The following is a 26309-nucleotide window of genomic DNA, read 5'->3' on the forward strand; positions in this document are numbered from 1 at the left end:
CCGTTTGCCCCTGAAGCAGTACCTGGTGTGGTCCGAAACACGATCGTGTCGGGACATTTTTTGTAATGGAATTTACTGCTGAACAATTCAGATGAGGGGACATTTTTAGCAATGGAATTTGCTGCTGAATAATTCAGTTGAGCATTTCTCCATATTATTTTCATTTTTGAGGGGTTCATGAGTCTCTAAGAACAGAGTTGATGAGTTTCTAAAAACAGAGTATTTGTATTATTACACTTCGGCTTCCCTCAAATTATGGAGCCAATATATGTAGATGTAATTTCGGGAGCCAATAATTTATCTATGAAAAACATATCTGTTCTGGAGTATGAATCGTGGTTTGGAGTAGAAGGTGTAATTCCTCTCAGAAGTATGTAAAAATCTCCAAATGTCAACTACCCCAACTTTACCCTTAAAGTTTTCAGACCTGAGCGGTGATATACTAGAGTGACACTTTTCTCTGCTGAGGTATCAATATATGGGTTCAACATTATATTAGAGTCCCCTCTAGTAATGAAATAGTCCCCTGTGATAGACTCCAATTTATATTGGCGTTCTTGAAAAAAAGTAAAATGACAGACATTGGGACCATAAACATTAACAAAAATATATTTCCCATTAGCAGTAGGCATTTGCAAAATTAAATACCTCCCATCCATATCTTGTTGAAGAATTTGAAATTCAGCACATCTTATTAGTAACCAAAATTTCTACATCCCCCATATTTATTCCTTATAGAATTAGCTTAGAAAAACCTCTGTATAATGTTTATTATGTTTTAATAAACCTTTGTCCCTCTTTCATAAATGTTTCCTGAACAAATAGTATATCAGCTTTAACATGCTCTTTTTATAAGGAGAATTTAATCCCTTAACATTAAGGGAAACTAGCCTAACATGTGCCATGGAAAAACACACGGAAAATCCACAATATACATAAAATAATAATATAACAAAAGTTAAGATCAGCATATGCAGATAAGACTCCAGGAACCCAGAGCAAACACAAACAGAAAAGCATATCACAAAAAATATAGGATTTCAGCATATTAATTACCAAATCATCCTTGGTTAAGTTCCCCCAAAAGTCCTCTTCCCCCCCTAGCCCTGACTAGCTCCATCAGTAAAGGAATGATGTCACCCTCATCCACTCCACACCATAACAAAAAAATCTAAAAACAGTGACCTCTATTGCGATATAAATCCTGTATGATGACTATCTAAATGATAAACCGACAAAGAAATATTACTAGAGCATATTCACAACATCTATAAGTATTATATATAACATAAACAAAAAAAAATGCAGATGAGACCAACAGTAACCTTACAAGACTGGAATCATAGACTGAGTTATCAGCAATCAAATATGAAAAATGTAACCATCATGGATTAGGTGACTAAAGTCTCAGATGGTGCTTCCGAAGACGACACCTGCAATTAGTGGCTTTTTGCCATTTTGGAAACTCCTTAGGAAGTTCAGTAGTGTTCCACTACTAAATCAGTAGATATTCCTGAAGATCATAAAATCTTCGCTGCCTCAGCTGAGGTTTTAATGCGAGAAGTGACCTCGCCAATGGTAAAGGCCAAGGCCAAAGGGGGAACAGCCATCTGATTCTAATATTCTTCTTTCATAGAATTTCAGTGATTACATGTAAACTCTTCCTTTTTTGCAAGGTGAGTGGGGGAAACTCAGAGTAAATTGACACTTTTTGATCACGTCATGCAGTGGGGCCCTCCTGTTTCACAGCTCTGAGGATTTTTTTTTCTTTTACCTGGTAGCTCTGGAAGCAAGCGATTATATCTCTGGGTAAATTGCCTCTTTTTGGACCCAGAGTCCCATGAGCCCTTTCTTAAGAACAGAAGAAATTGCCATACTGTGTCAGACCAAGGGTCCATCAAGCCCAGCATCCTGTTTCCACCAGTGACCAATCCAAGTCAAAAGTACCTGGCAAGAACCCAAACACTAAGTAGATCCCATGCTACTGAAGCCAGTAATAGCAGTGGCTATTCTCTAAGGGGTCAAATTTAAAAAGAGCGCATGGCCGGCCATGTGCGCACGGTTCCTGGTACACATACATGTGTGTCGGATTTTAAAATCAACTCTGATGTCACTTAGGTCTTCCTCTTCACTCACTCTCTCTCTCTCGAATGAATCTGCTCAGCAGCTGCACCATTGTGACTGCATCATTAAGAACATAAGAAATTGCCATATTGGGTCAGACCAAGGGTCCATCAAGCCCAGCATCCTATTTCCAACTGTGCCTAATCCAGGCTGCAAGTACCTGGCAAATATCCAAAAAACTAAGTATATCCCATGCTACTGATGCTAGTAATAGCAGTGGTTATTTTCTAAATCAACTTGATAAATAGCAGGTAATGGACTTCTCCAAGAACTTATCCAAACCTTTTTTAAATCCAGCTACACTAACTGCACTAACCACATCTCCTGGCAACAAATTCCAGAGTTTAATTGTGCGTTCAGTGAAAAAAAATGTTCTCAGATTTAGTTTTAAATGTGCTACATGCTAACTTCATGGAGTGCTCCCTCCATTATCTTCTATTATCCAAAAGAGTAAATAACAGATTCACATTTACCCGTTCTAGACTTCTCATAATTTTCAAGACCTCTATCATATCCCCCCCTCAGCCATCTCTTCTCCAAGCTGAACAGCCCTAACCTCTTTGGTCTTTCCTCATAGGAGAGCTGTTCCATCCCCTTTATCATTTTGATTGCCCTTCTCTATACCTTCTCCATTGCAACTATATCTTTTTTGAGATGCAGCGACCAGAATTGTACACAGTATTCAAGGTGTGGTCTCACCATGGAGCGATACAAAGGCATTAGGACATTTTCCGTTTTATTCGCCATTCCCTTCCTAATAATTCCTAACATTATTTTCTTTTTTGACTACTGCAGCACACTGAACCGACTATTTCAATGTATTATCCACTATGACACCTAGATCTTTCATGGGTGATAGCTCGTAATATGGAACCTAGCATGGGTTATTATTCTTTATATGCATCACCTTGCACTTATCCACATTAAATTTCATCTGCCATTTGGATGCCCAATTTTCCAGTCTCACAAGGTCCTCCTGCAATTTCACAATCTGCTTGTGATTTAACTACTCTGAATAATTTTGTATGATCTGCAAATTTTATTACTTCACTCGTCGTATTCCTTTCCAGATCATTTATAAATATATTGAAAAGCACGGATCCCAGTACAGATCCCTGAGGCACTCCACTGCCCACCCCCCTCCACTGAGAAAATTGTCCATTTTATTCTACTCTGTTTCCTGTCTTTTAACCAGTTTGTAATCCATGAAAGGACATCACTACCTGTTCCATAACATTTTACTTTTCCTAGAAACCTCTCATGTAGAACTTTGTCAAATGCCTTCTGAAAATCCAAATACACTGTATCTACCAGTTCACCTTTTCTCTACATGTTTATTAACCCCTTCAAAAAAAGTGAAATAGTTTTGTGAGGCATGCCTTGGATAAATAGGCAATCTATCAAATACAAAACCTGTGTATATATAGTATGTTATCAATTTTTATTTTAACAATATCAAAAGAGAAATTAATTAAAATCTGTTAGTATAATGTCATACAAAATACAACAGTACCCACAAATCATTCACTCACCATTCATACTCATTATAAAGACATTACAAAAACCAAATTTCACATTTTACAAATAGCAAACCAATTAAAACACAATCTCTAATTATCCACTTCTTTTTTTTTTACGGTGGTGTAATCCTTTCAATTCACTATCTTCAACTGTATCTATTTCATTTATTTAATTAGATTTTCCTTCCCATTGAATCTAATTAAATAAATGTCTTTATGAGGAGTATGAATGGCCTTTATGATGAGTATGAATGGTGAGTGAATGATTTGTGGGTATTGTTGTATTTTGTATGACATTATACTAACAGATTTTAATGAATTGTCTCTTTTGATATTGTTAAAATTAAAAATTGATACAAAACCTGTGTATATATAGTATTTTATTTGATATATTGCCTATTGCTAGAATTTCCTGTGTTAAAACCCTTGTGTATGTATTATGCCTTGGATAAAGCCATGCTGACTTTGTTCCATTAAACCATGCCTTTCTATATGTTCTGTGATTTTGATCTTTAGAACACATTCCACTATTTTTCCTGGCACTGAAGTCAGGCTATAACTGGTCTATAGTTTCCCGGTTCGCCCTTGGAACCCTTTTTAAATATTGGGGTTACATTAGCCACCCTCCAATCTTTAGGTACAATGGATGATTTTAATGATAGGTTACAAATGTTTACTAACAGATATGAAATTTCATTTTTGAGTTCCTTCAGAACCCTGGGGTGTATACCATCCGGTCAAAATGATTTACTACTCTTCAGTTTGTCAATCAGGCCTACCACATCTTCTAGGTTCACCTTGATTTGGTTCAGTCCATCTGAATCATTACCCATGAAAACCTTCTCTGGAACAGTGTCTCCCCAACATCCTCTTCAGTAAACACCAAAGCAAAGAAATCATGTAATCATTCCGCGATGGCCTTATCTTCTCTAAGTGCCCCTTTAACCCTTCAATCATCTAACGGTCCAACTGACTCCCTTGCAGGCCTTCTGCTTCGGATATATTTTAAAAAGTTTTTACTGTGAGCTTTTGCCTCTAAGGCCACCTTCTTTTCAAATTCTCTTTTAGCCTGTCTTATCAATGTCTTACATTTAACTTGCCAACGCTTAAGCTTTATCCTATTTTCTTCTGTTGGATCCTTCCAATTTTTGAATGAAGATCTTTTGGCTAAAATAGCCTCTTTCACCTCCCCTTTTAACCATGCCGGTAATTGTTGCCATCCTTCTACCTTTCAGTTTTTTTCTATTTTTCTCATTTTATCAAAGTTTCCCTTTTGAAAGTTTAGTACTAGAACCGTGGATTTGTTTACTGTCCCCCTTCCAGTCATTAATTCAGATTTGATCATATTATGATCATTATTGCCAAGCTGCCCCACCACCATTATCTCTCTCACCAAATCCTGTGCTCCACTGACAATTAGATCTAAAATTGCTTCCTCTCTCGTCTGTTCCTGAACTAGTTTCTCGATAAAATTTTCAGTATTCCATCCAGGAACATTCTCTCTCTAGCATGTCCTGATGTTACATTTACCCAGTCAATATTGGGATAATTGAAATCTCTCATTATTACTGCACTACCAGTTTGGTTAGCTTCCCTAATTTCTCTTAACATTTCACAGTCAGTCTCGCCATCTTGGCCAGGTGGACAGTTGTATACTCCTATCATTATACTCTTCCCCAACACACAAGGGATTTCTACCCATAAAGATTCAATTGTGCATTTAGTGTCATGCAGGATCTTTATCCTGTTGGACTCTATGCCATCCCAGACATAAAGCACCACCCCGCCTCCCAGATGCTCCTCTGTCATTGCGTTCCCAGTACGTACCAGGATTTATTTATTTTATTTATTTATTTAGGCTTTTATATACCGACTTTCTTGATACAAATCAAATCAATTCGGTTTACAATGAACTAAGCAGAATATACAACAAGAGATGCGGAGCATACAGTTACATTATAACAAGGAAGCCTTAACTTGGAGTAGGAAAATAAAGAAGGGGTGAACGGAGCAATAAATATATAAATAAAGTGAAATAAAATAGAATAAATACTATATACAGAAGAGGGGGCAAGGGGCCAACCTCTCTTTAATGGATATTATGCATGAAAAATTTGGAGAGTTTTGTTTACAGAGATGTGTGGTGTACAATTCTAGATCAGGCAATGGAGTTTGTAGTGGGGAAGGCTTGGCTGAACAGCCATGTCTTTAGTTTCTTTTTAAAAGCTGTTAGACAAGTCTCCAGTCTGAGGTCCGGAGGCATGGCGTTCCACATGTAAGGGCCTGCGGTAGAAAAAGACCGGTCTCTGAGGTTTGCGTGGTGCACTAATTTGATTGTAGGAACGTGTAAAGATCCCTTGTAAGCATCCCTTAAAGGCCTGGCTGTCGAGTGCAGTCTGAGAGGATGAGACAGGTCAAGCGGGGTTTGATGGTGGATATTTTTATGAATGATTGTGAGAGATTTATGGAGGATCTGGAAATTTACTGGGAGCCAGTGGAGATCTTTTAGAATAGGAGAAATATGCTCTCTCCGATTGGTATTTGTCAAAATCCTTGCCGCTGCATTTTGTAGCAGCTGGAGCGGTTTAATGGTAGAGGCTGGAAGACCATGCAGAATGGAGTTACAATCAGGAGGATCAGTCCAGACAGGATCAGGAGGATCAGTCCAGACAGCTGGGTTATGCCTCCCCTCCAGCAGATGGAGTCAGAGAGAAAACTGAAAGCACCCCCTAGATATACTGGTGTGCCTCCTGCGGTCCTTCAGTATATTCTCTGACTCCAGCAGATTGAGAGGCATAACCTGCGGTTCTGGTCTGGTCAGTTTCTCGGTACTGAGAAATATTAAAAAAAAAAAAAAAAAAAAAAGGGAGACAGGGGACAAGATCAATTGGTTCGTCTTTTCTGTCCTCTGTCTGCCTGTTTGTCTCTGTTAGTTTGTCTTGCGCTGCGAGTTTGTAGCTCAGGTGGGGCAGGCTCGGAGGGTAATACCCTCCTTTTATTCCCGGGATAGAGTGTCTGTGTGGCTGGGGGAGAGCTTACCGGTGGGCCGGTCACCCTCCCCCCCCCAATCCCAGGGATTTGACCCTGAAGGGGGTTTAAAAAAAAAAAAAAGTTAAACTGAAGTTTGGTTTTTTGTTGTAGAGCCATTTAAGACCTGTTGGGGACAGGCAGTGAGCTCACCCTGCTTAACCCCGGCCTGCCCGTGCCTTTCGGACCCCGGAGGGGATGGCTAGTTCACCCGGCGCGCGTTAGCGTTCAGGATTTCTCCTCACCAGATTTTTGGCGCCTTTTTCGCCGACAGTTCAGGGCTCCCTCTCATGATGCCGCGATCCACGGCTTGCCTGACATGTGGGGAGGCGGGGACGCGACTCTCCCGAGAGGGTCTCTGCCCCCGATGTATTCCCGGGGGTGAGGGACCCTCGGGGGGGGCCGAGCGCTGCCCGCAGCCGCTCTCCTCGCCCCTCTGCGTCGTGGCACAGCAGCGCCTCCGGCAGCCGGTCTTCAGCCCCTCCATCGGGGAGGAGGGCGGTGGCCATCTTGGCCACGTGGCAGGATGATTTTTCAGTATCGGAGGAGGAAAACTCCCCTCCTCCCTCGCTGGACGCACGCAGCCCGCGCTCCCAGCCCGATTTGGGGTCTCCTCGAGGCCCCCCCTCATCGGATGCCCCGAAGAAAAGCTTAAAAAGGTCAGTGCCGTTTTTGTTGGATTTTGTGCTTTTAATGCACAAGGCTTTTTTACAGGCAGAATCCAGCTGGGAGCCGGAGGTGCCCCCTCCCCCGAAGGTTCCCAAAACAACTTCCTTGCCCCGGGGGAGTCCGCCGGGGATGGGGTCCGCCGGGGCTACGGCTCCCCGCCCGCGGGGGGGGGAGCTGAGGACCTGAGAGATACAGGAGCCGCTCCAGAGTCCCCGGGGGCTCCGGATTTGCTGACGACGGACAAGCAGGGGTCCGTAGAGGGGGATGACCCTCAGGTGCTCCGTTTGTTTGGTAAGGACGAGTTAAGTTCCCTTATTCTCCACGTGCTGCAGGAGCTGGAATTAACGATACCGCCTCAGGAGGCGGACTCGTCCACGGGGGATATCGCGATGGCAGGGCTTCGGGCCCCCCCTCAGACTTTTCCTTTCCACCACAAGGTCTTGCAGATTGTCTCGAAGGAATGGGAACTGCCAGAGGCTTCCCTGCGTGTGAATCGAGCCATGGAAAAGTTATATCCCTTACCTAAGGATTCATTGGAGCTGTTGAAGACACCCGCGGTAGATTCGGCTGTCACGGCTGTGGTCAAGCATACGACTATCCCCGTGACGGGGGGTATAGCGTTGAAGGACCTCCAAGACCGCAAGCTTGAGGTTTTATTAAAATGCATTTTTGATGTGGCGGCACTGGGGGTCTGAGCGGCGGCTTGCAGCAGCCTTGTGCAGAGGGCCAACCTCCGCTGGGTTCAGCAGCTGCTGACCATGCAGGAGCTCCCTCCGGGCGAGGCTGAGCAGGCAAATTGTGTTGAAGCGGCGGTCGCTTATACAGCGGATGCCTTGTATGACTTGTTGCGCACATCGGCTCGCATTATGTCCTCGGTGGTCTCAGCCAGGAGGTTGCTGTGGCTCCGTCGTTGGTCGGCGGATGCCACCTCCAAGGCGAGGTTAGGTTCCTTCCCCTTTAAGGGCAAGTTGCTGTTTGGCGAGGAGCTGGATCAGCTCATTAAGGACCTGGGTGACAACAAAGTTTACAAGCTGCCTGAGGATAAGCCTCGGCAACCTCGGTCGTTTGGTAACGCCAGGGCTCGCTTTCGGGGGCAAAGGCGTTTCCGTGGGGGAAGAGGGGGTTCCTTTTCCCAGCGGCAGCAGGCGACAAGATCCCAGGCCCGGTCGTCTTCTTCCTTTCGCGGCAGGAGGCCTCTACGCGGAGGCTCTTCCCAAGGTTTTGCTGCCGTCAAGCCCGCACAATGAAGGTGCGCGGGCCCACTCCTCCGTTCCCGTTATCGGAGGTCGGCTGTCTCGGTTCTGGGAGGAGTGGGTCAAAATTACTTCGGATCAATGGGTCCTCGACGTGGTTCGGTACGGCTACGAGTTGGATTTTGTACGTCCCCCCCGGGATCTCTTTATGGTATCGCCGTGCGGCCCGGTAGAAAAACAAGTAGCTATAGCCCAAACGGTCGCTCATCTACAGGCTCTGGGGGCGGTGGTTCCGGTTCCGCGGGACCAGCTCCGGATGGGTCGGTATTCCATATACTTCCTGGTTCCCAAGAAGGAGGGCACCTTCCGACCCATTCTGGATCTCAAAGGAGTAAACAAGGTGTTGCGTGTGCCCCGCTTCCGAATGGAGACCCTCCGGTCTGTTATTGCGGCCGTCCACAAGGGAGAATTCTTGGCTTCTTTGGACCTGACAGAGGCCTATCTACACATCGGAATAAGAGAACGGCATCAAAGGTATTTGAGGTTCATGGTGATGGGGGACCACTACCAGTTTTGCGCCCTCCCCTTCGGGTTGGCCACCGCGCCGAGGGTGTTCACCAAAGTTCTCGTGGTGGTAACGGCTTCCCTCCGCCGACAAGGCGTCCTTGTGCATCCCTATCTCGACGATTGGCTCATTCGAGCAAAGTCGCATGCGGCCTGCACCCGGACGGTCTCCTTAGTGGTTCACCAGCTGCAGGAGTTGGGTTAGGTAGTCAACTTCGCGAAGAGCAGACTCGAACCGACCCAACAGCTGGAGTTCCTGGGAGCTCGGTTCGACACCTTGGTGGGCAAGGTTTTTCTTCCGCAGCAACGCATGCTCAATCTCATGACTCAGGTACGGCGCCTGTTGGAGCTCGAGATTCCCACGGTCTGGGATTATTTACAAGTCATTGGTCATATGGTGTCTACTATGGAAATGGTACAATGGGCTTTTGCGCATATGCGTCCGTTACAAAGAGCACTTCTGTCTCGGTGGGATCCCCGCTCGGAGGAGTACGGGATAGAATTGCCTTTGCTGGAGCCGGCTCGCTCCAGTCTCTCTTGGTGGTTGACTCCAGACAATCTCCTACAGGGGGTGGACCTCGAACCCCCGTCTTGGTTGGTGGTGACAACGGATGCCAGCCTGTCGGGCTGGGGAGCGGTCTGCCAGTCCCGTGCAGTCCAGGGCACCTGGTCAGCACTCCAAGCGACTTGGTCCATCAACCGATTGGCGACCAGAGCGGTCCGCCTGGCCTTGCGTTGCCTCCTTCCACTGGTGCGCGGACGAGCAGTAAGAGTTCTGTCGGACAATGCGACCACAGTGGCGTACATAAATCGACAAGGAGGCACGAAAAGCCGAGCAGTAGCGACAGAGGCGGCGCTGTTGATGTCCTGGGCGGAAAGGCACATAGAGCGTCTCGCGGCCACCCACATCGCCGGCGTGGACAACGTTCAGGCGGATTACCTCAGCCGGCAGCACCTAGATCCAGGAGAATGGGAGATCTCGTCGGAGGCGATGGCTCTCATCACGCGGCGTTGGGGGACTCCGCGCTTGGACCTCATGGCGACCCGTCTAAATGCAAAGGCGGTGCGCTTCTTCAGTCGGAGGAGAGAGCACGCGTCAGAAGGGGTGGACGCGCTAGTCCTTCCGTGGCCTCGTCACATTCTTCTTTATGTGTTTCCTCCGTGGCCTCTGGTAGGGAAAGTGCTAAGACGCATAGAGTCCCATCACGGTCCGGTGATTCTCGTGGCTCCGGAATGGCCGCGGCGTCCGTGGTTCGCGGATCTGGTCAACTTGGCAGTCGACGGACCACTGTGTCTCGGGCATCTTCCCAATCTTCTTCGTCAGGGTCCAGTATTTTTCGATCTGGCGGATCATTTTTGTCTGGCGGCTTGGCTTATGAAAGGAAGCAGTTGAAGAAGAGAGGTTATTCGGATGCGGTGGTGTCTACTCTCCTTCGGGCGCGTCGGTCTTCCACTACGCTCGCCTACGCGAGGGTTTGGAAGGTTTTCCATGATTGGTGTGACACGGCGGGTGTCTCGGCCAGACGTTCGTCCGTGGCGGATATCCTTATGTTTTTACAGGATGGCCTGAAGAAGGGGTTGGCGTATAATTCGCTGCGAGTTCAGGTGGCGGCTTTGGGCTGCTTGAGGGGTAAGGTCGAAGGCTCTTCCCTTGCGAGTCATTCAGATGTGGCACGTTTTTTGCGAGGGGTTAGAAACTTGCGTCCTCCCGTCAGGCTTCCCTGTCCGTCTTGGAACTTGAACTTGGTACTCCGTGGTTTGTGTGCGGCTCCGTTTGAACCTATCAAGGCGGCTTCCTTAAAGCATCTGACTCTCAAGACGATTTTTCTTGTGGCCATTTCCTCGGCTCGCCGGGTTTCGGAGCTTCAGGCTCTCTTGTAGGGAACCATTTTTGCGCATCTCGGCGTCTGGAGTTTCTCTACGAACTGTTCCTTCTTGCCTAAGGTGGTCTCCACGTTTCATGTCAACCAGACGGTGGAATTGCCTTCCTTTTCGGACGAGGACCTCCAGTCTTCTCAAGGTAGGGATTTCAGACGTCTCGATGTTCGACAGATTCTTTTGCGCTATTTGGAGGTTACCAATGATTTTCGAAAGTCGGATCACCTTTTCGTGTTGTGGAACGGTCCCAGGAGGGGGCTTCCAGCTTCCAAGGCTACGATTGCAAGCTGGTTAAAGGGTGCTATTGCGTCTACGTATGTTGCCTGTGGTAAGCCGGTTCCCGCTGGACTAAAGGCTCATTCTCTGCGTTCTCAGGCAACTTCGTGGGCGGAGAATCACTTGGTCTCTTGTCAAGAGATTTGCAGGGCGGCCACGTGGAAATCCTGGCATACTTTTTCCAGGCATTATCGACTTGATATCCGTGGCCCTCTTACAGAGTCCTTTGGGAGCAGTGTGATTTGAGCGGGACTCTCAGGGTCCCACCCCAGTTAAGGCGGCTCGGGTACATCCCAGCTGTCTGGACTGATCCTGGTACGTACTGGGAAAGGAAAATTAGGTTCTTACCTTTGCTAATTTTCGTTCCAGTAGTACCATGGATCAGTCCAGACGCCCGCCTTTGGTGCTTCTGGGAGTCTGCTCGTATTCTATCTTTTCCATTGCAGTTTTTTCTTGTGCCGGTCGCCACAGTGTCATGGGGCCGGTTGCCATTTTATAGTGTTCTTATTGTACACTTGTGGTGTCCTGTTTGTTGTTTCTGGTTTTTACCTGTTTTCAAGGATGTTGCTACTTGATCTGGTCACTGTTTTAAAAAAAATAAATAAAAATAAAAATTTTTGGGGGGGACTTTGTGTGTAGTGCTTAAGTCATTCCTTCTGCTTTGATATCACATATACTGAAGGACCGCAGGAGGCACACCAGTATATCTAGGGGGTGCTTTCAGTTTTCTCTCTGACTCCATCTGCTGGAGGGGAGGCATAACTCAGCTGTCTGGACTGATCCATGGTAGTACTGGAACGAAAATTAGCAAGGGTAAGAACCTAATTTTCCTATATAATTTGTACCCCGGTATAGCACTGTCCCATTGGTTATCCTCCTTCCACCATGTCTCTGAGATGCCAGTTAAATCTGTCATCATTCATCTCTATACATTCTAATTCTCCCATCTTACTTCTTAGACTTCTGGCATTAGCATACAAACATTTCAAAGTGTGGTTTTTTTTGTTCATATTTTCATTCTGTTTTTTAATTGATAGGGATAAATTGGAATCGTTTAGCTCAGGTGAGTTTTTAATTACAGGCACTTGGACTGCTTTTCTTATTATTGGAACCTCACTGTTGGGATGCCCTAATTCTAATCTTTGAAATCTACATGCTCTGGGATTCCTCAAAAGCGGAGATTATATTTCCGAGACTTGTTCTCCGGGTCTTCAATTTCTCCTGTATTGCAGAGTGCTTGGAATCAAAATCTGGTAGCTTTTTATGCAGATTGGCATGTTGTTAAGCATGTTCCTTGACCTGGGGTTCCAGCTCTTCCACTCTTCTCCCAATGTCCTCTATATCACTTTTCAGCTCTGCAACCATTTGTAAAATCTCTGCTTTCATGCCCTGAATATTGGCATTCGGCTCAGTGAACCACGATGTGAAATCAGCAGGGGACAACCCCGCCAGCTGAGAAGTGCAGAGATCGCCTGAAGCGCATATCGCCGATAGCTCAATTGGCACGAGCCCGTGCTCGTCAGCTATCTTATCCCTCTTCTTGTTCTCCTGGGCTGTCATTCCAAAACAATACTGCGTCAAATCCACTGGTTTCTTTTTGGCCGTCAGTGCTTGTTCCGGGATTGAATTAAAGCATAAGTCATCGTGGGAGGTCCAATAAGTAAAACATTTGCGAGGTGTGTCAGGGAGCGATCGATTCAGGTTCCATCAGTGTTGATGTCACTTCCTCCCAATAAATATTTTTTAAGGAGTTTTTGAGGGAATAACAGCCTAAATCTTGAGAAAATTAAGAAGGTGCAGATTCTTGACCTTAGTTGTATTCTCTAAAGATTCAAATTTGGAATGTAAAGCCAAGCTATTTATTTGTTTTATTTAGTATATTTAGCCCATGCCTTTTTCACTGTAGCTACCCTTTATAATGGACCAAACTAACACTTTTTGCAAGGACAGGTATCCATACTGCCAAGCTTGCTATCATGGTCTGCCAACTTGGTGTAATTGTGGCTTTGGTAAAGAAACATAACTGAGAAACAGAATTAATCAGAATATTCTCAGTGCTGGTGACTACTTGTCAGATCAACCATGGAGATATTTTTCATAAAACTCTGCTCACTGCTGCTTCAACTCCCTCAACATTCTGCATTGATGGTAGGGGAAGTAATCAAATGCTAAGGCAGCAAGGGGGAGGGGGGAATTAGTACATCCAAACTTAGAGACTCTATAAGCCAGGGAGCACTCTTCCCCTCAATTTGCACATTACTTATGGCACCATCCTTTGGACACCTACTCTGGTTCAGATGTTTGTCCGTTAGACTCCAGACTGTAGCATCAGGGTGAGTTTGAAATGTGTGCTTGCCCTTATGCTTCTCCATAATGTGAAAAGCCACAGAAATATTTTTAAAAACAGAGCTGGTAGAGCTCTCCTCAGCTTCCAATCACGGCTGCCATCTTGTTCTACCCTTCATATTTTATGAGAGTATGAAGAGGCTAGTGCTTTGTACCAGATATGTTTAGGAGTGATGTATTATATGTCTTACTTGTAAAAAGTGTAATAAGTGATTTTTCATGATTGTAAAAATATATACAATTTCTGATTTTTAGTTGGATCTTTAGAGGCCCACAGTTGATTTTTATGGTGTCTATATTTTTTGTGAGTCTTATGGTTCTATCCAGAACTTAAAGGAACCTATTTTCCAGGATGCACTTCACGCACAGTCTGTGAATATTCATGGATCACTCCAAAAATAAGTTGTTGGTGGAACTTGCACTGACACTCTCTCTCATGCTCTTTCTCATATCCATCACATAAGCTTTTTCTTCCCTTTCAGCAAGTAGGTTAAAAACTACATTCATAGAATGGGTAATCAAGGTTGCCACCTATAAAGACTAGCAACCTTTTCAGCTTACCTTGCAGTACTCTTTACTTATTCATATACCATGGCATATTTAACAATGGGGATGTGCATTGTTATAGAAGTTCTGAAATATTTTCTTTTTATTGCTCACCATCCAAAACAAGCTGACCTTTAGCATAGACTTTTTTCACCATAGTAGAATTAATCACTAAAGATTTTTTTCTTTATAAAACAAGAGATCTCCATGTCTTAACAAAACTTATAGTTGGCTGTGTTAATCTTAAGCTGTTGATTTATTTTAGTTTAATCAATTTGTATCATATGTGTATATATACTGTACTATTGTATATAATTAACCTCCTCTTTCTCTTTCTATTTTCCCCCTCCCAGTTATCAGCCCCTGTTAATTGTAACTGCATCTCTTCTTCACGTTTATTTATGTTCTTGGTTGTTTCTTCACACCCCTGTTTCATGTAAACCGGCATGATGTGAATGCTTTCATGAATGCCGGTATAGAAAAACCTTAAATAACCAAATTTATTTATTTATTTTATTTATTTATCTCATAAGTGAATCTCACTGATTTGCATTGAAATTTTACATTCCTTAGTAGTGATGGACAGATAATAAATCATAATTTACATGCACCATGATACATTTGGTTTTATATGCATTTTTAAAGGGGTTTTTTTTTATGATTTAAGGTTGTAATATTTTCCCTTTTTATTTTTATAGGCTATCTGAGCATATACTCTGCATTGAGCTCTCAATCCTCTGTAGATAGTGAGCTGAGTACCTCTGATGACTCCATCTCCATGGGATACAAATTACAGGACTTGACTGATGTCCAGGTTATGGCTCGCCTACAAGAAGAAAGTATGTGGGAAGGAATTCCTTACCCTTTTTTTTTTTTGTTAGAATTTTAAAGTTGTCACAAGACCAAAGAGATTTGTACAGTGCCTACTTAACTGTTTCTGTATATTTTTTTTTACATTTTCTTATTTTAATGTTTCTAGTAAATTTTTATGTTCCATGTATGTTAATGGATTTGTGTCATAGTAGTTAGAACACAATTCTTTCAAACCTAAGTAAGTCTCATGTGTTTCCATTGGTGAATCCCAGTCCTACTTTCTTATCATGAGACTGAGTGGATAATGTCATCTTTGTTATTTCCTTTGTGTTTCAAAAGTGTACACATTAAGTTGGAAAACACAGTTTCCCAATTGAAATGTTTGTGGGTTTTTAAAATATTTTTAGCTGCTACCTGTGACTCCATAAATTCCTTGGAGCAACTCTGGAATACAAAGTGCAAACAGTGCTAAAATGTCTGCTTATCATGATGCCATCAAACAAATCCAAATATCCAGACAAAGATAGCAGTCACATCATAAAATTAATATAAAAATCTGTAATAGCCAAAGTTGAATGGGCATTTTGTTTCTTTCTGCTGCATGATCTTTGACGCCCCTTTGCCAGTTTTGACCTTTTTTTTTTTATACAAATTTTGAATAATTTTCTATTGCTTTGTTTGGATGGTCAAAGCAGTGTTACAAATTGTGAAAGGATACCATATATTCTGTGATGGCACTTGAGACAGCTAATATAGATAAATCACATTTAAGTTGTGACCCTTGCTAAATGGGGTTTTAACAGAATTGCAAGGGAGCAGTGTAAAGAATTTTTATAGTGATTTAATAACAATAGATATGATTTACTGCTTATCCATATATACTGTGAAGAATTGCATAGGCTGTAGAGGTCTAGATTCATGTTTTAATCAGAAGATGTTCAAAAAGTGTACAAGTCAGTAATCTTGCACAATTTTTAACATTGTTTTCAAGAAAAACGGTAATCTATGGAAAAGTATATCACCTGTGTCACATATAAAATATTAAGATGAAAGCTGGCCTGGTGGCTCAGGGGCTGGGCTGTACATTGCAATGTAGAAGACCTGAGTTCAATTCCTGGGTCAAGACTTCCTCTTCCCAGTCTGGTGAAGCTGGGGATGCTGCAGAATCATTCACAGCCTCTTAAGGAAGAGGGAATCCCAATTATTGCACAGTGAGAGATGCTTAGTGACCAGATTTAGGGACCATATTTGCAGTGTTCTAGAATTTTTGTGATGCATGATTCCCAGCCAAGGATCATGACTGTAATGACTAGACCAAGTAAGTTGGGGACAGAGATAAAATAAGGGAAAAATTAATCTTGGGGTAACTGCAAATGAAGGCTCATAGTACCGTACCTAGCAGAGGCCTGTTCCATTTGGGTGGAGGCACAAAAGAGCAGGAGGAAACTGCCAAACTACAGCAAAAAAAAATTATAGATACACAGTATATACAGATAAATGCAGAGCAAAGTTCATATACCTTATGTATATCTTCTTGCCCCATATGCCAAAACACAGAAAACAGGAAGCAGTGTTATGAGACAGCTGACTACAAATATACCTGGGATTTTTCTCAACACAGTCATGATCTGAGCATCAATCTGTATCTAATAATAAACTGCGATAAGACTACACATCTTTAGGAAAAATAACCCATGCTGTAGTACAAGATGTTAGCTTCCAAATTTTAAGTTATCACCCAGGAAAAAGATCTAGGCATCATTGCAGATAATACATTGAAATTGTCTACTTATTGTGCTATGGCAGTCAGAAAACAAACAATGTTGGGAATTATTAGGAAGGGAATAGCAAATAAAATAGAGAATATCATAATACCTCTGTATTGCTCCATGGTAAAACCACAGCTTGAATACTGTGTGCAATTCCATTCGCCACAACTCAAAGATATAGTTGCACTGGAGAAGGTACAGAGAAAAGTAGCCAAAATAGTAAAGGGCATGGAACAGCTTACCTAAGAAGAAAGTTTAGAGGTTAGTGCTATTTAGCTTGGAGTCGAGACAGTTGGGGTGTGGGGGGGGGGGGGGGGGATATAATAGGTCTATAAAATCATGAAAGGACTTGAATGGGGTTATTTCTCCTAGGACAAGCAGGATGGTAGTTCTCACACAAGGGTGTCATCATCATAGGTGCCAGCATGGAAAACATTTGTCAGAGTTTCTAGAAACTTTGACTGGCACACTGAGCGTGCCCAGCATGCCACTATCCACGTATCCATACAGAGCCCCTCTTCAGTCTCTCGGTGGTGGAGCTCGTGCTCTATTTTTTTTGTGGAAAGCTTTTCCTGGTCACTTCTGCGACGGCTTTCCTGCACCAGGTCCCTCTTCTTTCCCGCGACTTAGTTAGTGAGCAGCACAGTAAGTTTCTTTGTTCTATGCAGTCAATTCCCAGCTTGTTTTCGTTCGGGGTCCACCTGTCATCGACCACTCGCTGGGTGGTTTTTTCCTATGGTGTCGGGTTTTTGTCAGTGCCCCCAGTGCCTTCGGACTATGTCCCTGAAGGGTCCGCACGACGTGTGTATCCTTTGCCTGGGGGTCACAGTGAACCTGTGGACACCGAGCCTTCATTGTCCACTTTTCCACCAGGGCCTTCGGTGGAACAGGATACTGGTGATCGGCCTTCATCAGTCTCATCACTCTCGGTCTGGATTGTCTCCTTCCGCCTAGGCGCTGGGGAAAGACCAGGCCAAGCATTGTGGGAAATCCAGGAAGCATTGCCAGCGGTCACAGTCTTCGCAAGGTGCCAGGCTCGGGTTGGCGCCGGCTTCTGCTGTGATGCCCCCAAAGTAACCCCATGGTGAGGAGATACTGCCCTCCATTGAATCTGGGAGCCTTAGGAGTTCCTCACCGATTCCAGTGCCAAGCACCTATCTCCCTCAGGGATCCAAGGGAGGTCCGATTACTCCTTCCTCTTCTCCGTCCATCCTGTCGTCTGCATTCCAGGAGGAGCTGGAGTGCAGGGTGCAATTGACGGTTGTCCAAGCTCTGCAGGGCATCGAGCCGCCAGCCCCAATGGTGCCTCCACCAGTGCTGGATCCCCTGTCCTCTATGTTGGCACCACTGCTGGAGCACATCTATGTCCTCTGCATTCTCCCCATGCAGCCACTGCTAGTGCCCAAGGTGCCTTCAATGGCCCTGCGGCCACTATTGCCTCCTCTTCCCAGAGCTATTCCTGTGCTGGGTTCCTCTGCGGAGGAAGGACCTTTGCGGCCCGCAGCACCATCAAGGCCCTTGGTCCCCCAGCTGGCATTGCCTGGTCTTGTGCCAGTTCCTTCGGGGCCCTCGATGCCCTCAGTGCCCAAGCTGAGGGACCAGGGAAGGGACCCTCAACTGGTGTCTCAGGACAATCTGAGGCCTAGATTCATCATTTCACTATAAATATAGCAGAATGATGAGTCGTGAAAAAAAAGTGGCACGAGGGCGATAGTGTGCAGCTGCATCATGGTGGTGCAGTTTTGCCTGCCGTGGTTGAGGCCACGCCGCATACTATCACCCCCATAACACCACTGAAAAAGGTGGTGTGATTTCCGGCATTACTGCTGGCGATAATATCTAAAACATAATTGCCCGCAGGCATACCAGAAAGAAAATTTTTCTAACCTTGCCCTAACACCTCCCCTTTCTTTCATTTAAATGCTAACACACGCGATAAAGCCACATTGCATTTTAAAGAATGACCCCCTTAATGAGGAAGACGCCCCGTATGACCTGTGTGGGGATGATACCTCTGAGTCTTCGACTCATGACTCGGGGGATCTTCCCTTATACCCATCTTCTCCAGAGGAGCAACACCAGTCCCCGCCTGAGGACCTGACCTTTGCAGGGTTCGTCCGGGCCATGGCAGAAACCATTCAGTTTCAGCTTCTGACAGAAGAAGATGCCAGACATAAGATGCTGGAGTTTCTCCAGTTTGCCGATGCCCCGAAGGAGGTGGTGGCTGTTAACGTCCATGAGATTTTCAAGGAGTTACTCCTTAGGATTTGGGAACATCCCATCTCCCTGTCTCCGGTGAATCGGAAGGCTGATGCTGTTTATTTGGTACAACATGCCTTGGGGTTTGAGAGGCATCAGCTCCCATATCAGTCAGTCATGGTAGAGTCTGCTCTCAAAAAGGCCAAGCATTCCCACACTCATGCATCCGCCCCTCCTGATCGGGAGCACAGAGCCCTAGATGCATTGGGTAGAAAGGTGTTTCAGGTGTAGAGGTGTTTAAAATCATGAGAGGTCTAGAATGGGTAAATGTTAATCAGTTATTTACTCTTTCGGATAATAGACTAGGGGGCACTCCATGAAGTTAGCATGTGGCACATTTAAAACTAATCGGAGAAAGCTCTTTTTCACTCAACGCACAATTAAACTCTGGAATTTGTTGCCAGAGGATATGGTTAGTGCAGTTAATGTAGCTGTGTTTAAAATAGGATTGGATAAGTTCTTGGAGGAGAAGTAAATTACCTGCTATTAATTAAGTTGACTTAGAAAATAGCCACTGCTATTACTAGCAACAGTAACGTGGAACAGACTTAGTTTTTGGGAACTTGCCAGGTTCTTATGGCCTGGATTGGCCACTGTTGGAAACAGAATGCTGGGCTTGATGGACCCTTGGTCTGACCCAGTATGGCATGTTCTTAGTACATCGGACCCACTGCCCTCTGCCAGGAAATCCTCACGACAGGGCCTGAGGAGGTCCTTTTATCACCAGAAGAAGTATTATCCTCCTGCCTCTCATGCCCGTTATCAGCATGAGGGCTCTCGGGGCTGCTCCAGGCAGCAGCGGATCCCCAGGCCTCGGCTGGCGCCCCAGCCGAGTCCTGCTAAGGAGTTTTGACTGGTTGTGAGGGAGTATAAGCCAATTGGCCGTACCCTTGATGCCGGGCTCTCCGGTCGGAGGCCGGCTGCAGTTCTTAATGGACCACTGGCCCAGTGTCACCTCGGACTGGTGGATTCAGTCCATTGTTCATCAAAGGTATGTTAAACTTCTTGAGTGTCCCCTTACTCTCCCCCATGCCCCTCTCTGGGTCTGTCCTGTCATCAGGAAGTACTCTTGATGGAGCTCTCTGCCCTTGTAATGGCCCGAACAGTCAAACCCATTCCGCTGCGGCAGCAAGGGTAGGGGTTCTACTCTCGCTATTTCCTGATTCCAAAGAGAACAGTGGGACTCCACCTTATTTTGGACCTTAGAGCTTTGAACAAGCTTCTAAGAGAAAAGTTCTCTCGGGCACCTTGATTCCCCTCCTGCATTGGTACTGAAGGGCCCAGGAGCCACACCATTCTCCAGGGACAAGCAGGATGGCAGTCCTCACACATGGGTGACGTTGGATGGAGGCTGGCACAGAAAACCTATGTCAAAGTTTCTAGAACTTTGACTGAGCCTCATTGAGCATACTCATGCATGCAAATACCATTAGTCCACATGGGGGTCCTTGCAGTCTCTTCTTTTCTGTGGAGCCTTGCGTTAAGTGGGTGAGCCTCACTTTTTTCATGAGTTTTAAGTGCTTTCTTTCAAGTGCTCTTGCGAGTTTCCTTGCGCAGTTGACATGAAGTCCTCCTGGTTTCTTGGCATTTTAAAGTAAGTTTATTTTTGTTGATTCCCTGGGGTGGCAGTGCCTGTCAGCCATCAATGGCTGCCGCTATTGATTTCGATTTAGTATCCCTTTTGTTTCGCAATGACATGCCCCAGGTGTACGAGGACCATGACTCAGATCCCCAGGATAGATGTGTCCTCTGCCGTGGGGCATTGCATGACGTCCAGAATTGCAGCAAGTACACCTAGATGACCCTGAAGAGATGTAAGATCTGGCTCAACAAGATGGAGCACCTCTTTGGACCGGAGAAGACAATGCATTGAAGGCATCTGCATAGAGGGACCTCGGAGTCTCACCAATGGACACCATGCCATTGACAACCGCTGAAGGTTCGATCAAGAGAGTCTGATGACAGGAACGCTGGAGACCAGCCATCATGGGCTCCCGCAGATTGAGAATGTCAGGTTCATCATCTTCCACCTCTGCCCCAGGGAAGGACTAATCTGAACATTGAGAGAATCTGGAGAAGCATTGGCATCTGAACCCATCAGTGCACCAGCAAGGAGAGCTAGTCCTCCATCAATGCCAGGGGTATGCCATGGTCTCCACCAGTACGGATACCTGCCACCAATCCTCCTCTTGGTTCCAAAGAGGATCTGGTTATACCTTCTGGGTGGTGATAGTGGAGATGAGGGCACCTATGACCTTTGAGGGGATGATTCCTCCATGGGTCCGATGACACTTCAGATGGTCTCCACTCAGAGCCATCTCTTCCAGACAACAAAGGAAGTCATTGCTGGAGCACCTCTCCTTCGCAGGTTTTGTTGGGGTGATGGTAGAGACCATCCCATTTCAGTTGATGAGTGAAGAGGATACTAGGCATAAAATGCTAGATATTCTCCAGTTCATAAAGCCTCCCAAGGAGACTGTGGCAGTCCCAGTACATGTGATCCTTGTGGAGATACTGTTGAGGATCTGGGAACACCCCCCTCACAGTGCCTCCCGTTAACAGGAAGGCGGACACAATTTATGTAGTCCAAAAGGCTCTCTGATTTGACAGGCATCAGCTACTCTACCAATCTGTGGCTGTCGAATCCACTCTCAATAAGGCCAAGCACTCTTAGACCCATTCTTCAGCGCGCTCAGAGAAAGATCAGAGAGCTATGGATGCTCTTGGGAGGAAAGTATTCCAGGGCACTATGCTTATTGCCCACATAGCGGCCTACCAGCTCTACATAAGCCAGAACATGAGCGACATCCTAAAGCAACTGCCTCAGCAGTAGCTCGACAGTCTCCAGTCGCTAGTGCATAAGGGTCTGGAGTGCAGAAAACATGGGGGTCTGTTTGACATACAATGTTTTCAAAATAGTATTGCGGGAATCAACGCCCACAGGCTTGCATGGCTGTGGGCCTCGGACCTCAGATCTGAGGAGCAGGAGTGTCTCACTAATGTGCCATGTATAGAAGAAAATCTCTTCCGGGATACAGTGAAGGATGTGGTGGCTCAGATCTGGGACCATCCTGCAACACTCCAGCAGCTCTCCACTGGCGCTCAGGAGCCATCCTCAGCTAGGAGGCTGTCTAGGTTTGGGCCCAGGAAGTCGTCCTTCCACACGAAAAAGGTAATACCTTCCGCCACCTTGCTCCCATTAGCAACACCAGGCCCTTCATAGTCGTCCCAGGCAACGGAGGGCCCCAGAGCCCCAGCTGTGGTGCCTCAGTCAATTCCAGTGATGGGGTTTGGACTGGATTGCAGGGAGCATAGCCCAGTCACCCGTACCCGAAGTAATGGACTTGGGCAGGAGAAGGCTGTGCTTCTTTATGAATCGGTGGCCCAGTGGATTCTGTCAATTGTTCGCAAAGGGTACAGATTAAACGTATTGGGTACCCCGCCAGATTGCCCCTGAGCCATTCTGGGTCTTGGTAGCACAGCTCTCCTCCCTCTTAATGGCCAATGTGATCAAGACCATCTCAACAGGGCAAAGAGGGTGGAGATTTTACTCCCAGTACTTCCTGATATCAAAGAAAACAGGGGAACCCCATCCCATCCTAGACCTAGGGGCCTTGAACAAATTCATTAAAAGAGAAAGGTTCAAGATGGTTTTCCTGGGCACCTTGATCCCCTTCTTGCAAAAGGGGACTGGCTATGCTCCCTGGATCTAAAAGAAAGATGCCTACACTCATATCGAGATCTTCCCAGGCCACTGGCAGGACCTCAGATTCATGGTGGGAAAGCAGCTCTTCCAGTATCACACTCTGCAATTTGGGCTCACATCAGCCCAAAGTGTCTTCACAAAATGCCAAGTCATCGTGGTGGCACCTTCCATAGTTTCCTGTATCTGGATGATTGGCTAGTCCAGAGTACCTTTTAGGTGGGGGGTCGACCAGTCCATGCGCTTGACCATCCTGGTGCTGGAGACACTAGGGTTCATTGTCAACAATGCAAACAGTTTTCATCCTAGACAATTAAAAAAAAACCATTACAATTTCACAGTTTCTACGGTTGAGAAGACTGTGTTCGACAGTTGAGGAGTATAAAATACAAGCTGAGGATATGAAGATGAGGTTCCTAGAGAGAGGATATTCAATACAGGTAGGCCATAAGGCATATAAAAGGGCACTATATGCAAATCGGGATAATCTATTGATCACAGGTAAAAAAAAAACCAAACTGATTTAGATAGAGTGGTATATGCCATACCCTTTTCCAATAATGTAGCAAAGATTAAGAAGATTATTCAACAACATTGGCACATTTTGGAAGGGGATCCATTGTTTAAAGAATCAATATTTGCTATTCAGAAAAATAGATCACTGTGGAATTTTGTTGATTAGATTTGATGATACTATACGGACAAGAGGACCTTAAGGGACAGAAACCATGTGGGCAGTGTTCAATTTGCCCGTTTGCATTTAAGGGATCAGAATTTGTATGGCCAGGTACAAGTAAAGTCTTTGGATTGAGGGGCAAATATAATTTTAAGAGTGCGCAGGTGGTTTACACTTTAATATGCCCTTGTGAGTTGGTTTATATAGGGTATACTAAATGGATGGTGAGTGTTCGAATTCGAGAACATTTGAGTTCTATAAGAACTGGCAAATTACAAGCACCATTGGTAGAACATTGGCTCCATTTGTAACATACAAAGAATGATTTAAGATTTGTCATTTTGCATCAGGAGTTTAATAAAGAGGGGGTGATGTTACAAAAAAAAAAAACTGATACTGAAGGACAGAGACTCATTTTTGAATGGCAAACCCTTGTTCCCAAAGGTTTGAATAGGGAAATCGAATAGCAGGCATTATTATAGGGGGAGACAGTTTATATAACTTGTGCATGAGTTTGTATACTGGTGTATGGATTGTAGGGCATGTATAGCACGAACTGAAGTACATATGAATAGGGGAGATAATGGGTGTAGCATTTTTGGTGTTCTGTATGGTTGAATATGGTTCGACGTATGACATCATGAGAATTGACATACGATGAGAATAGAAGGACATAAAAGGCAGCGGGGAAGTAGGAGTACACAGGCGCGGCGTCTTTCAGAAAGGGAGCGGAGTCCCAAGTCGAACGGTTGAATAAGGTATAGAAGATTTTCTGAAATGTTTATAGCTTTCATATTGTGCAGTTAAGTAAGAAAGGGATTAGTGGAAATAGTATACTTTTATTTTTTCAGGTATATGGATACTTGAAGTAAAAGTGGAGTTGGACGCTTATAAAAAGACACATGAGTAACAAAGGACGATTGTGTAGGTGATTGTTTTAGTTTTAAAATTTTTTGTTGAATTGTTTGTTAGAAATAATTTAAAGGATAAAAGAATTGGTTGAAAAGAAGGAATTTGTTAAATATTTTATTTTGAGACAGAAAACATATCGGGTACAATACCCTGGGAAATAAGAGGAGTGGAAATAACAGCAAAGAAGTGTACTGTTGGCGAAACAGAAACAGGTGGTGGTAAAACACAGAGGTAAAGGAGTATGGGAAGTGATAAATTATTTTGGAACATTTTTGAATGTTTTGAATATATAAACATCTATGGTATTTGTTATATACAGTGTCTATAGAGATCAATATAAAAAAGAATAAAAGGGGAAAGAATAGCGAACCTGTTGAGAAGGCAGTGGAAGAAAAGTTAGAAGGTGGAGTGAAGAAAAACTAAGAAGAATGGGCATGGACATAAAAAATGGAGAATGTGTTTAGGAGAAATATGTAAAGGGGTTTTCTGATGTATAAATAATTGTTGGTATATTCCCTGAGGAAGCCTGATTCAGGCAAAACAAGTAGGATCCTAATTTGTTGGAAGTTGAATGAATGGTGTGAATGTATATGTGTATAAGAAATAATGGGGGGATGTTTTTAAAATGTATTGTCTATATATTTGAAACAAAACATTTTTTGTATTAATAAACAGAATATTTTGCACATAGTAAATTGTTTCCTCATGTGGTGGTTCTAATAATTGATTAAGGAAACAAGATTTTACCTTCTGTGATGTTATCATTGTTAATTATGCCAAGTCCCATCTCAACCCGTCACCACAATTGCACTTCATTGGAACCCTGGTAGAGACAGCTCAGGTGAAGGCTTTCCTGCCTCGGCACCGGCCATCAACCTGATGACCATTGCGGCAGGAATTCAACAGAGGCAACAGACATCAGTGTGACACGTTAAAAGCTGTTGGGCCATATGGCCGTTACAGTACACATCACTCCTTTGACATGTTTGGCCCATTGGACCCTGAGGTTGCAGTGGCGACAAGCCACATAGGACTTCCAGGATCACAACCGAGATGCACTGTCCCTCGGGGACTGTTTGTCCTGATGGTGGAAAATTTCAAATCTGGAAAGGGAGACATCTTTCCAAAGTCCTCTCACCCAAATTGTCCTAACCACAGATGTGTCCACTCTGGGTTGGGGAACTCATATAGATGGACTTGGCACCCAGGATCTGTGGTCTGCCCAGGAACGTCTCTGCCAAATTAATTTTCCTAGCGTGTAGCAGATGGACTCAGGACCAATGAGTATAGTGTGCTCCTGATAGCAGTTGGAGACTGAGTCAGATTTCAATCTGATGTCGGCACCAATACATATACCCGTGCAGGAAGCTCTGCTCTTGAGTATTTTCCGTCTCCATAACAGTTCGGGACTCTATACACGCTTGCACAGCGTTAGAGTATTCAAACCAAAGAAAGAAAATTCCAAACATAGAAGAAATCTTACCTCTCCAGACGAGCCCCGCTCTCCTGCGGTGATACCTAAGGGTCTCTCCCCCAATTGAGAATTCCTGAGGTGATTTCTGAGATCCCTCAGAGGTAGGCCTCTGTCCGGTAGCCGGTTCCCGGCATGGACTTAGCCCCCGGCAATGGGAGCGGCTGAGAGGCAGCCGGAGACTGCCTGGAACAAGACCGGGAAACGCTGAGACAAGGTAAGGTAGAAAACATTTTCTAAGTCTCCGGTCTCCAAGGCTCGGATAGCCGCACAGATCGCCAGCCGGCGTCTGTACCATCGGGTTGATCAGCCCAGTCCAGCCTAGACCCCGATCGGATAAGAGGGCCCTCCCACGTGGAGACCCTCCGGGGTGGTCGCCATCTTGCTCGCGTGGTCGCAGACGCCATTTCCCCTTGATCGCTGCTCTGTCTGCCTAACTGTACCGTGAACACAGAGACGAGCTGGGCGCACAAATTACTTGTGCGCACAGTGGCGCGCGCATAGGGTGCTGTACGTACAGCTACGCGCACAACTGTGCCGGGCGCACAAGTTAAGGCTGTGCG

General features: G+C 45.0%; 1 protein-coding gene across 3 annotated transcripts in view; it reads left to right on the forward strand.

Annotated features, from left to right (window-relative positions):
- The window catches only part of LOC115094014 (SLAIN motif-containing protein-like), a 232534-nt gene that overhangs the window by 94545 nt on the left and 111680 nt on the right, over positions 1 to 26309 (forward strand). For all 3 annotated transcript variants that reach the window (XM_029606629.1, XM_029606627.1, XM_029606628.1), the window contains one exon: positions 14842 to 14982. In XM_029606629.1, the coding sequence (XP_029462489.1) occupies positions 14842 to 14982 (141 nt within the window). The remainder of the gene's footprint in view (positions 1 to 14841; positions 14983 to 26309) is intronic.

Source organism: Rhinatrema bivittatum, chromosome 6 (assembly GCF_901001135.1).
Source record: "Rhinatrema bivittatum chromosome 6, aRhiBiv1.1, whole genome shotgun sequence".
Lineage (NCBI taxonomy): Eukaryota > Metazoa > Chordata > Amphibia > Gymnophiona > Rhinatrematidae > Rhinatrema > Rhinatrema bivittatum.